The 13,773-nt window shown below is 37.1% G+C and overlaps 2 protein-coding genes across 2 annotated transcripts in view; both read right to left on the bottom strand.

Moving 5' to 3' along the window:
* Positions 1-7,540: 7,540 nt before the first annotated feature.
* On the bottom strand, positions 7,541-8,989 carry zgc:64002 (uncharacterized protein LOC393330 homolog). Its single transcript, XM_056773456.1, has 3 exons — positions 8,749-8,989; positions 8,463-8,670; positions 7,541-8,193 (listed from the first exon to the last, which is right to left on the bottom strand). The coding sequence occupies exons 1-3, from the start codon at positions 8,906-8,908 to the stop codon at positions 7,767-7,769; spliced, it is 795 nt and encodes a 264-aa protein (XP_056629434.1). The 5' UTR covers positions 8,909-8,989; the 3' UTR covers positions 7,541-7,766.
* A 654-nt stretch (positions 8,990-9,643) lies between these two features.
* mtor (mechanistic target of rapamycin kinase) overlaps positions 9,644-13,773 on the bottom strand; it is an 85,556-nt gene continuing 81,426 nt past the window's right edge. The window contains exons 50-58 of the mRNA XM_056772590.1: positions 13,538-13,620; positions 13,368-13,440; positions 13,203-13,277; positions 12,968-13,103; positions 12,484-12,549; positions 11,114-11,194; positions 10,938-11,018; positions 10,682-10,787; positions 9,644-10,409 (exon numbers count right to left, since the gene is read on the bottom strand). Coding sequence (XP_056628568.1) covers positions 10,394-10,409; positions 10,682-10,787; positions 10,938-11,018; positions 11,114-11,194; positions 12,484-12,549; positions 12,968-13,103; positions 13,203-13,277; positions 13,368-13,440; positions 13,538-13,620 — 717 coding nt within the window. The 3' untranslated portion in view covers positions 9,644-10,393. The remainder of the gene's footprint in view (positions 10,410-10,681; positions 10,788-10,937; positions 11,019-11,113; positions 11,195-12,483; positions 12,550-12,967; positions 13,104-13,202; positions 13,278-13,367; positions 13,441-13,537; positions 13,621-13,773) is intronic.

Here is a 13,773-nt window from a genome sequence, read left to right on the forward strand (position 1 = left end):
CACAAATAATACAGTCAAAATTGTACTAACTACGACACAAAGCGACAATATGCATTAGGCTTATAGGTTTATCATGCAGACTTGGAGTCATATAATAACTGAACTGTCACATACTGTAATACAAGTGAAAAAAAAAGCTTTTTTCCATTTATATATATTTTGTCTCTGTTGTGAAGACAGGAAACAAATATAAAAACACACTCCGCATGACACTACATGTTAACAATGAGTCACTTTTTAAACACTTGTATCCTGATATATACTGCAACATCGTACATCGACATTAATGAGTGGTTGTTATTTTCCCCTGTAGTGCACTGCACACCGCCAACAAACTTTGTTCATGTTCGTGTACCCAAACAAACTGTCAGTAACAGTGACAGAAGCTTTAATTCTGTGTTGTACTCGTCGATGAATCGCCCGAGTTTTAGTAAACTGAATGTTTATCTTATCCGCCGCGCACATACTGCACACAATAGATGCTGAGAAAACAACCTTCTCCAACTGAATGAAAGCTGTGCACCTTTTGTTGAAGGCTAATTGTAACTGGTATGTTCGTGGCTGTGTGTGACAGGGAACCTGAATGGCAGGATCGGTGGTTAATTGTGGCCGTTAATGTTCACATCATCCCAGATCGCCAAAAGTGTGATGTCCTCTATAACAAGCTAACGTTTACTAGCATTTTAATCGCTAACATAGCAGATTCACGGAAAAAAAACATTGGTAATCAGCAATTTTTGCAACAGCTAATTTATTAATGAATCAGCATCAACTAGATTAAAGAGAATCACTTCATTTAAAGTGAATACATAGCCTTCTTACTGATGCTACTGATGAACTGCGCCGCATACATGACTTGCAATCAGACATACAATCCTAAATTTATATGGAAATGTACATATAGGCCTATTCATTTATAACCTTTCCATGTGTTGATGTTCTTGTTGTTATGTCTGTTTTAAATGTGTGTATAACTACTGGAATTATTAGATTTGTAGTAACTCATTTAACCAAGATGATATTTAGATCATGTTTGGTGTCTATGAGCTACATTTCTGATGTCCTCAATGTTGATGTTTGTTGTGTTTTGGTAACTCTTTTCATATTAGTTTTATCAAACTCCTTGAAGTTTTCTTAGTGAACATCCAATCAGCTTTCATATGCAAAACACCATCTGAAAGACAAAGACATTTAACTTTCCCTCCAAAGTTGCCATCTCCTGATTGGATCTGATGGACTGGAAGAAGACTTCACCTTTGACCCCTAAGTTTGTGCCAGGCTGCGGCTTCGTCTTTCAACTACCAAAGATGCGTTTCTCGATAATCTGCCTGAATTGTCTAAAATATCTAGCATGAGTAAAAACGTTCACGATTTTGACACTACTATTGAAAAATTTAACTCTACTTTCTCGGAAATATTTGACACAGTTGCTCCTCTGCGTTTAAAGAAAATTAAAAATAGTAGCCCAACACCGTGGTATAATGAACACACTCGGACTCTTAAAAAAGCGTCCCGGAAAATGGAGCGCAACTTTAAGAAAACTAATTTAGAGGTATTTCGTATAGCATGGAAGGATAGTACTCGAAATTACAGGAATGCAATAAAAACGTCTAGATCCGCCTATTTTTCAACACTAATAGAGGAAAACCATCACAACCCTAGGTTTTTATTTAACACTGTGGCTAAATTAACAAAAAATAAGTCGTCATCGACGTCAGATTCTGATTATCAGCATAACAGTGATGAATTTATGTACTACTTCACGAGTAAAATCCAAGATATTACAGAAAAAAAATTATAACAATGCAACCTGTAGTGAAATCCGCTGAACAAACTAACTACAGCAACCCTAAGGAGAAATTGCAATTATTTTCTACAGTAGATCACGATGAACTGCCTAAAATCATTAGATCATCTAAATCAACAACATGCATGCTAGACCCTATACCTACAAAACTACTGAAAGAAATGCTCCCAGAAATTATAGATCCTCTTCTCAGTATTATTAACTCATCTCTGACATTAGGACATGTGCCTAAAGCATTTAAGGTGGCTGTTATAACGCCTCTTTTAAAAAAAAAAACTTGAGCCTAAAGAACTAGGGAATTACAGGCCTATATCGAATTTACCTTTTATATCTAAAGTTCTGGATAAAGTAGTTTCAACTCAATTATGCTCCTTCCTCCAAAGGAATGACATTAATGATGAATTCCAGTCTGGATTTCGAGCATGTCACAGTACAGAGACTGCTTTGATCAGAGTTACAAATGATCTGCTTTTAGCGTCTGACCGTGGCTGTGTTTCATTATTGGTGCTGCTAGACCTCAGTGCTGCATTTGACACCATTGACCACAGCATACTTCTACATAGACTGGAAAATTACGTCGGCATTAACGGAATAGCATTGAAATTGTTTAAGTCTAATTTATCCGACCGTTTTCAATTTGTAGCAATAAACAATGAGGTGTCCCGCAAATCACAAGTCCAGTACGGTGTACAACAGGGCTCATTCTTGGGGCCTCTGCTCTTCGCATTATACATGCTACCTCTAGGAGATATAATAAAGTGACACGGAATTAGCTTTCACTGTTATGCTGATGATACTCAACTTTATATTTCCTCGAAGCCTCATGAAACCCAGCAGTTCCATCGAATAAAGGATTGCATAGCTGACTTAAAAATGTGGATGAGTAACAATTTTTTACTACTAAACTCGGACAAAACAGAAGTGTTACTTACTGGACCGAAAACTGCTATGCGTAACAACCAAGAATACTGCATAACTATTGACGGATGCTCCATAAAATCCTCGTCGTCAGCTAAGAATCTTGGCGTTGTATTCGACAGTACTCTGTCATTTGAAAGCCTTGTCGCCAACACCTGTAAAATTGCATTTTTCCATTTTAAGAATATATCCAAATTACGTCATATGCTGTCACTGTCAGATGCAGAGAAATTAATTCATGCATTCATGACATCAAGACTAAATTACTGTAATGCACTTCTAGGTTGTTGCCCTGCAGGCCTATTACAAAAACTGCAACTGGTTCAAAACGCGGCAGCTCGAGTTCTTACACGTACAAAAAAGTGTGAGCATATAACCCCGGTTCTGTCAACCTTGCACTGGTTACCTATAAAGCATCGCATTAACTTTAAGATCTTGCTTATTACCTATAAAGCCCTACATGGTCTAGCGCCGCAGTATTTGAATGAACTTCTATTGTATTACAGACCTCCACGTACATTACGCTCTCAGGCGTCCTGTCAGTTGGTAATACCTAGAATTTCAAAATCAAGTGCAGGTGGTAGATCCTTTTCTTATCTAGCGCCTAAACTTTGGAATATTCTTCCCTGCACGGTCCGGGAGGCATACACACTCTGTCAGTTTAAATCTAGACTAAAGACTCATCTTTTTAATCTTGCATACACTACACCTCCATAATATTAATCCTCAAAGGATTTAGGCTGCATTATTTAGATTAACCGGAACCAGGAACACATCCAACAACAAATGATGTACTTGTTGCATCAAAGAGTGCAGAACAGTACTCTACTCTCAGCCAGTCTTGTCTCTTTGTTCCAAGGTTACCGCAGGATGCAGTTCATGCCCAGACCTGATGGCAGAGCTGAGAATTGGAAGCGGTGACCTGACAAGAGCTAAGAGGATAGAGCTGGATAAAGGACGCGACAACTTTGTTTTTCCTACAACATTTCAAATGCTATTAGATTGTTAATGATAATCTTAAATCCTTAATTTTTATATTTTTATTAAACCTTGTTGTGCAAGCACGTTTGAGCTTGTGCAGAGGCAGCAGCTTTTGACAGAGGGGAACTGGAATCCCCTGGTTGGGCCTGGGTTCCCCTGAGGTTTTTTTTCTCTATGGGAGTTTTGGGTTCCTCACCACCGTTTGCATATTGTTTTGCACTATCTGCCTGGCCGGGGGGGGGGGGCTGCTTTAGAATTCATACTTGTATTCAATGTGTCTCATGTAGAGCTGCTTTGTAACAATGAAAATTGTAAAAAGCGCTATATAAATAAAGTTGAGTTGACTTTCAAGATACAGATCCACTGCATAAAAGTGGTTCTCTCTGACCCCTACACCAGGGAAGAGAATTTGTGAACCAATTATGTGCATTTTGTCAAATACTATTATTGTATTGTTATTAGCCCCTGTGGCTTTTATCATTTTATGTTTCAGCTCAACAACGAAAGAAGTGTCATAGCTGCCTATCACCCCCAAACCAATGGACTGGATGAGAAAACAAATGACAACATAAAACGGCAAGTTTTTTTTCAATCTTTTAGTAGAGCTTCAGCCTTGTTTTTTACATTGGTTGATAAAATGGCGGCCGAAACACCGGTTGTAGCATAGATTTGAATAAATTAAAGTTTAATTTTCCCTTTCGATAACTTTTGACTGCATTTCCAGACAAGAAATTAGGATTGTATTTTTTAAATATGTAATTGGTTATTGCAAAGACGCTCTCTGATGATATTTAAAATAGAATTCTGTCATGCTGCCAAATCCGTTTCTCTGTGCTGCCCTCATGCACAAACGCTGCCTCTGAAGTCATTGCTTAATTTGGACAGACAGAGCTATAGTGTCAATATATCCTTTGGCCTCGCCATCAATTTAACCAGCACACATGACATGAGTACACAAGTAATTTGGCTTCTTCTGTGAAGGAACACCACTGTATTTTTTGGATATAATTAATATTAATGTTTATGCAATGAGAGGCTTCAATTGGTTTATTTTGCATTTTTTTATTTGATTTTAGGCCTCTCACTAAATTGGTCAATGAGAAGCAGAACAACTGGGATGTATTTTTAGATGCCAGGTTGTTTTCATTAAGGTCAAACTTCCACATCACCACAAAACACTCCCCTTCTCTTCTGATGTATGGGAGAAATGGAGGCAGTTTTCCCGTCTGAGGTTCCTGTTGATATGCCAGTACTGTGTTCGCCACATGATGATAACTTTGCAAAAAAAACAAAAAGTAATCTATAGCTTCAAAAATTACAAAATCAGTTTGCCGTGCCTTGTGAGTCGTGTGTTCTGTGAAGTGACAGTGCTGTTGCTACGATCAATACTCTCAAACTTGACGTTCTTAATATGAATAAAATGCCCCAGAAAAAAATTATATAAAATTGAATAAAACGTGTCTCTACTGTAGCTGATCCATGGGCGTTAGTCAACATGTATCAGGACCCACTCACCTTCGTAATCATACTTTAGATTTAATAATTTCTTATGGTATAAATGTGGACGATGTTAAAATCGTTCAGCAGAGTGAAGATATTTCGGATCATTATCTGATATTGTTTGCTTCAATGGCCTACGGCTGCAAATCAAACTCCTTGTTACAAATATGGTAGAACGATTACTTCTACTACCAAAGATGCGTTTCTCGATAATCTGCCTGAATTGTCTAAAATATCTAGCATAAGTAAAAACGTTGACGATTTTGACACTACTATTGAAAATGTTAACACTATTTTCTCGGAAATATTAGACACAGTTGCTCCTCTGCGTTTAAAGAAAATTAAAAATAGCAGCCCAACACCGTGGTATAATGAACACACTCGGACTCTTAAAAAAGCGTCCCGGAAAATGGAGCGCAACTTTAAGAAAACTAATTTAGAGGTATTTCGTATAGCATGGAAGGATAGTACTCGAAATTACAGGAATGCAATAAAAACGTCTAGATCCGCCTATTTTTCAACACTAATAGAGGAAAACCATCACAACCCTAGGTTTTTATTTAACACCGTGGCTAAATTAACAAAAAATAAGTCGCAGGCCCGGATTGGCTAATCGGGAGCACCGGGAGAATTCCCGGTGGGCCGGTCTGTTTTTTTGGCCGTGAGGGCCGGTGTTGTCATGACACGGTTGAAATGTGGATGCTGCTGTCCCTAGGCTGCCTGCACTCACAGCGGCCCTAATCTTTATATTTATTATTTTACCGCAGCCCCACTCTTTTTTATTTAATGTTTTTTCGCAGCCCCACTCAGAGTGCAGCCTGAGGGTTAATGATGACGTGATTATCTTTTGACTCCCTGGCCCCGCCCCCGACAGCGACACTGCAAGTTGCTCAAAATAAAAAACGTCAGAAATAAAAATGGATAACAGAAAGCGCAAAGGCGGCGCTGAAAAGGCCAGAATAAAAAGAAGAAAGCTCTGGAAACTGACGCGGCCAAATGTTCTAAGCTGACCACAATTTTTCTCAAAACAAATGAAGACGACCAGACGGTAAGCTTTGGGTGAGCGCGAGCTCATTTCGCGTGGCCGGATGCTCAACATTTTTTGTGGCTCGAGTGAACAGTTTGCGCAGCGCCGCAGTCAACATGAAAGCTTTGAAGAGATTTAGACTTAACAGATACCCCTGTACAGACATCTTTTATCATCAGTGTGTCTGTTTTATATTGTATTCAGAATAAAACAATATTTATAAACATTGCTCTTTGAACTGTTCTTATATCTTCTCATTTTATATAACATAAAGACATCCAATGGTTTAATCTATGGCAATGTACATTTAGCAGTCTTTAACCAACAATATGTAGAAATGTGTCTGCATTATGCACAGAAATGAAAGAGTGAACAAAAATTTTGATATTAAAATTTATTAAATCACCAAACAATAGTTCGAAATGCATTTCAACGTCCATCACACGCATCTGCTTCACAAGAGCGATGTATTCTACATCTCCACGATTTTTGGCATGCAGCGGGTGAATATTCCATCTCCTTTTTAGCCCTTTTTTTTGATAGTAGTAACAACACAAAATCTCCTACGTTTCCTTGTCGAGCAGCTGCTCGCAAGACGCCATTCTGAATGATCTTGCGTAATTCCGGTAATATATATAAACGTCTCGTCCGTTTGGGGAGTTGCGCGCGTGGACAGTGGAGGCTCGCGGAAAGGAGCCAGGCTTGTGTATAAACAGGCGTTTATTCAGAGGAAAAAGAGATGAAACAATCATTAGAAAGTTACGCTGTGAACAAAAGTCAGATAACAGTGCAATACTTTTTTTATTATTTAACTAATGTTCTCATATTTGTGAAAAATATTTGAAGTTGTAAAGCAGCCGTATCATTGAAAAAGAAATTATAGTGTCATTAGACAGTGCAATACATTTTATTTTTAATCTTTTTTAATTTATTTTGTTTTATGTTTTTGTTTGATTTTTTTTCCTCATTTCAATGTTCGGTTATTTATGATCACTAATTCTTAAAGAAAATAGATTCTGATACTGTCCTGCTATTTACCGTTCTAATAAATCTTCACTGTGAAGCAAAACTTAGGCTACTGTAATTTCACTGAATTGGAAATTATGATATTTTTGAAAAATACAATGAATTAAAAGGCTGTAGAGAACAGTGCGCTACTGCAGACTTATATTCTGAGGTTTTAATTATCATTATTTAAATCTAGTCAGTCGTGAACTAAAGTGGGCCGGTCTAAGGCATGAAACTCCAGGGCTGAAAATGAGTCCCAATCCGGCCCTGCTGTGAGGTGTTTTATATTATGTAGTAGATTCAAGACGTCACGATTTTATTGGTCACATACACAGTTAAATATACACTCCAATATACAATGTCATTACAACGATATATTTGCATGCCCATGCCCATTAAAAGCAGTAATAACCCTGCATCTATACCCTGTGTTAAAAAGTGATGAAAGGGGTTATGACCAAACATCAATATAGTTGTGAATGAGAATGGGTTAGTTATATAATTCTGTACAGTCTGTTTGCTCTGTCAGTCAGAAGGCTTTCTCGCCGTAAGATGAAAAACAGCCTCAAAGTCAGACACAGAGTTGTCTTCACGGTCTTCTGCAGGCAGAATATTAAACTCGTGGAGAGAAAGGCCTGAACCTTGGATTGCTTCCTCAATATCATGCTTATTCAGGCTTATACAAGAAAACACCTGTTCATTCACCTTGTAGAAGGTTTCACCCAGAACACCAACCATAACCAAAAGTCCACCAGGACGCAGGAGCTTGGTGAGCCCACCTAAAGCACGACAGTATGAAGGAATGTCTTTACATGCTGCTTCTAAGCACAGAGATGTGACGACACAGTCAGCCGGTTCCAGTGTGTGAGGATAGAATGGATTCTCCAAGCGGACATCACATTTTAAAACCTTTTTGACTCGTTGCTTCAGTGCAGCTTCCAAATTGGACGGGCTGTCATTGTTCAGAGTGGAATTAAAGAAAATAATTAGACTGTAAATTAGACTTATACTGTACATGTGTACCAGGATGTATGGAATTTGATGAACTTCATGTATAAACTAGTGTTTCTTCATCTTTACGTTTATGAATTAGCCAAGATAACAGAGCTGCAAGTATATTTCTAATATCTTAGTCAGATGATGGAAATAATCATTCTGTGATAAATCTATCCAAAATTATTCATAGCATGCTTTGCAGTGACTATAATCTATTAAAGTTACCTTTTCCCCTCCATTTCACAAACGTGCTGCAAAAGAGGTTTCCAATCTAAACAACCATCTTGATTCTCCAACCATTTCTCTATTTCCTCACGATTGCTTTGTGAGAAATCAGACAGCACAATGTCGTCATAATGTTCGCACGCGCTCAAGACGCTGTGGATTGTCGGTCCGCTGCCCACGTCGATCAGCATCCGACCTTTGTTTTCTCCTTTAAAACAAACATTTATTCATGTCAAACTTATTTTAATATAGTGTTCAGAACTAGCGATTAGCAGACTATTCTCACCCGCGGAGAAAACTTGACTAAAGCATTTCAAAACGAAAGTAAGGAAGTTCTTCTCGTCAGAGTGACCGACAGGACAGGAATAGAAATTTTTAACATATGCGCGCGAGTCAAAATGCTCCTGATAGAACTCGCCCTCAGTGAAGTTCGTGCATTGACTCATGATCACTGACGTTATGAAGTCTAAAGTTAGTTATTTAAGTGCAGTTTGTCCCGACTCGTGCAGAACAGGCGCAAGTGGAGTTTTTGGTCTTGCGCAATAACGATCACTCGACGGGGTTTCCCACGCAGCGGCATATTAAAATAATATTTGTCTTTTCATTTCAATCGACTGATGAAGAAAAACAGGTTGTTCCACCTAGTTATTTTTATAAAAACAATTTTAATGCTCAAATGTGAGGTTTATAATAGTTTAAAACATTTAATTAGCCAGAACTTTGTTTGTGTGGCTATTTTCTTATTCACTTTGGGCTACTTAATGTAAATGTAGATTTTCCCTTAGTATAGATTTCTGTTTTTAAAAGTACTGTATCTGGGTCCATACACATGAGAAGCCCATTTTCTAGATCACAAATACACATTATGATCTATTGACAGCAGATCACTGTAGCTCAGCCGTTCCCAATTGTGTATTCTGGGATCAACCCAGAGACCCACCGATATTTATAATTTAAAAGGAGGTACATTACATATTTATTCTTCTTTATTTTATAAAAGCTGTTTTTATTTGTCTTGTCAACATATCAACAAATTTACCAAAAAAACGTAATGCCAAACAAAACCAGTCATTGCAAGCCCAAAACTGGACTTAAATGTTTTCGTATCATTCACTGCAACACCCAAGTGATTTTCCACAACCCTCTTTATCCCCAGTGTGTTGAAACAAGACAAACAAGAAAACAATCACATTTTGTTTTTAGATGCAAAAAGCCTATTTTACAGGAAGCATATTTGAATATACACTTAACAAAAATCTTTAAAAAAAACATATTCAGCCAAATTGCATTCACAAATCTCTATTCACTTGGTATAGAAAGAAATATTCTGATAATCTCAACCATTAGTTATTCAAGCCGTTCACAAAGTTCATTCAGCATGAACTCCTTCAAAACACGCACACACAAACATTTACTTTACTGTCTTTCCTTATTCCAGATCAGATTTTTATTGTATGTAGTTCCTGGCAATTGGTACATATCTTATGTTATCACAAGTGTTTCCTGTTACCAGCAGGGCGATTGTTTCATTCAGGGTGAACTTTGGAACAAACTTAGATAAATGAAGCGATGCTACTTGGATGAGTGTTGACAAAATGTGTGTCTATAGTATAAATATATTATATTATGCTGATATTTATAATATAAATATATTTATATTTTTTACCCAGACCTTTAGAGAAATTCATTCCAAGCAAGAAAGCAAAATGAACAATCGGTTCAAGGAACAGGATGAAATGAACTGAACAGACACATCATAACATCTGAGAAATTTACTAGCCAAGAAATGCTCAAGTTTTTCAGATTTTTCCATTGAATTCATTTTAAGATATCAAACATCAGACATCCTTGAAAATTGTGCAGGTTTATCAAACATGTCATAAAACAATTAAACAACAAAAGACAAGAAAGAATTGCAGGATCAATAATCTTCACCAAAAGGGGCACCTGCAAAGAAACAGAGAAAATGACACATCTCAACTGGTGTATAGATATATTTGGCCTTGTTTATTTCTCTCAGTCCTCTAGAGGGTAGTGTTGCTGTTCGTCTCATGTTTATTTCCTTTTTTAAACTATCAATTATTCTTCTGTTCACCAGTTTCATTTAGTGAACACAGTTTTGGCCATTAATTAATTTTTGGTATAACAATCTTGACATATCTGATCTTTTTAGTAGGAAATAAATAGTTGTCATCATATATTTGTGTTTTTTCACGTACCATCCGATATAACACTGGCACAGGTTTTCATGTGAAGTAGCTTGTTTGATTAACAGCTCCACTTGAGTTGGGACGTCTAGAGTCTCGTCGTGGGAAAAGTCACGTCCTAAACGGAGTAAATAAAACATACACACATTTACATCCACATATATTTGCACACTTATACCCATCAGGTGATGTTAATAATGATGGTAGTGCAAAAACGTTTTTTAATGTATGTTTATTTCTCTGTGGTGTTAGACCGAGTTCTACTTACCAGTTAGTTTGTCCCGTACCCTGTTGATAATCTGGATGGCTTTCTTGTTTAAAGCTTCAGGTTGTACGATTCCATCTCCAACTAAAGAAACAAAACATTTTTACATTTTTAAAAGGGTTTACATTTCTTGAACATGCATTTGTATGTGGTTCAGACTTTATCAGGCAGAGACTCACTGAATGAGTGGATGGATTCAGGCACAGTGGTCCCAGGCTTCTTGTGAGTGGTCTCTCCCAGGTCAATTCCCTCCATGACTTCTAGATAAAACATAACAAAAACCTTTGTATCAGATAGTTCACCTGATGCAATGATCATGCATCTGTATACACACATTTTTGCTCTGTGGCAAATACAGTAGTGTTTAGTAAATCATGACTGTGATGTAAACTAAACTGAACTGTTAAAACAGGAATACGCGTTGGCGTAACGCAAACTAAAATACCAGCACAGACTGTGCAGTGTTTCATGCGTGAGAGTGCACTCGCAACAGGTTTTTATTAAATGTTTGACTCACTATGTTGTGTTATAATAAGTAAATGCAATTTTTGTTCATACACAGGCCTATATAAAAAGTTAATAACGGTTAAGGATAAATGCCACAAAATTGCACTCAGTATTATCATTTTATATGGCAATAGCCATTAAATCTGCTCTATGTACATTGCTGTTTTTAAAAGCTTCCCAGTGTGAATGAACGTCTCATTTATTCAAAATCCACATGGAAAATGTAACAACTATTCTTTGTTAGGCTTTAACATTATTGTCGTTAAACATGTGTAAAATATGATCTATGAATGAGACTTACAGCTGTGGACGTCTGCAGGGTGCATACAACGCCTTTATTATTCTGGAGTTGAGTACGTTATAGGTTAGGTATATTAAATCAATTTAGAGGAACTTCAGCTAATATAAAATCTGTCACAAAAAGAATACAGCTAGTGCACAATGTACGCAAAAAATCCTTTGACCGTTCAGACTGTATAAAAAGTTCCTTCTCCTGGCATTTTTCATCTTTCACAATGTCCTTTTAAAGCGCGCGCTGGCATTCAATGCTGAGAATGGCAAGTTCAGAAAGTGTCTCTGGCTCATTGCACATCTCAGACAAGTTAACATTCGTTTTAATTTAGAAAACGACATTTCGATCGCCACTTGCATGGGGAGAGTGATTGTTAAAAAACTTCAGTTCATGGCCACATCTGTGACACTCGGACACCGTTTTGGAGATATTGTATCTTACTTATTTAGCAAAGAATGCTTAGATTATTAAGTTTCAGGACATTTGTAGCTATTCTCCATCACAATTGGATAACAACAGCGACGACAAAGAATACTGTGATCACCAAACAGCGTTAGGCATAAATTAACACCAAAATAAAAGTCCTATTTATTCACGAAAAAAATAAGATTTATTTTATGGCCCCCGCAGTTCGGCCCGTCCGTTACGCCACTGGGGAGAAGCCTTTGAGTTTCAATAGTAAACAGAAGAGACTGTCAACTGTCAAAGTCTTTGCACTGGACGTTACAATGGGGACAAAATAAAACTTACCAACTGACTGTCCTGCTGTGTAGGAGTCTGTTCTGGTCCGGGAACGCTTGGTTCCTTTAGTGTTTGCTGTGGAAAAGAAACATCAAGTTTTTGATGATTAATAGTATAAAACTAAAACAATTTAAACTATATTATCTATATAAACTTATAAACACTATATAAAACTACAACTATACATAGGACTAATTATTATTAAAAATACAAATTTAGGAATTGGTTGGAAATGATGCTTTAGCAAGCAACTGAGGTTGAGTCACTAAAATCACAGATTTTTTTTACAAAATAAAATACAATAAATAAAAAATATGAAATACATAATATAACAACAAAACCACAAAATAAATATAAAAATATAAATAACAGCATGTAAAAGCTCATTCAAAATATTAAAAGAACGACAACAAACCTGGATTAAAAAAATAGAAAAAACTTTTGTTAGCTATGAATACAATTGCATTGAAGGATATAAATGTCACGTTCTTACTGTCCATGAGTCTCCAGTTGAGTAATGGGTCATAGACGAAGGCTTCCAACACAGCCATCACACTGTCTCTGTGTTCCCTCAGCACCTCCATCACTGTGTGACATGTGATCCGGTAGTTACCGTCCAATCCCGTCACCTCAAAAACAAAGTGAGAGGAAACAATAAAGCACACAGGAGAGCCAAAATAAAGAACGCCATTTTCATCTCAAATAAAAGGGTCGACGGAGAGTCTTACTTCCATAGCGTTGGTTAACATGCGGGTTAATCTGAACGGGATCTTCTCTGGGAATTTTTCTCTGGTCATCGCAACCTCAAAAATAAAACAACATTGTTGTCATGAAAGACCTCTAGATCTCAAAGCAGCTGCATTTGTCACTTTGCATTTGTAAGTAAGAATTACCTCAAAACAGTCCCCGAAATCAATATGGAGGATCTTTCCACTGAGTCTGTCCAACATGAGATTAGAAGGATGTCTGTGGTACAAAGGACGATGACAAGGCGGTTTATAAGCTTCTAGAGAATAAGTGCAGATATTAAGAAATGATTTGACTGTTCCTGATCGGTTCACACCTGTCGCCGAGTCCTAAAATATAGCCAACCATTGACATGACAGCTAATGAGCGCGTGTAGTTCGTCCTCCTGTCAAACCAAACCTGTAAAGAGAAAAAGCTGAGTAAGAACAGCATTCTTTCACTTCTCATTTCTCAATATTACGAACAATTTTCCTCCAGGTTATATTTCACCTCAACATTAAAAGACACACTCCTAAAATAGGCTTTACTTCCTTTTTTATGTTATATATTATT

The sequence above is a fragment of the Triplophysa dalaica genome, chromosome 18 (genome assembly GCF_015846415.1).
Source record: "Triplophysa dalaica isolate WHDGS20190420 chromosome 18, ASM1584641v1, whole genome shotgun sequence".
Classification (NCBI taxonomy): Eukaryota; Metazoa; Chordata; class Actinopteri; order Cypriniformes; family Nemacheilidae; genus Triplophysa; species Triplophysa dalaica.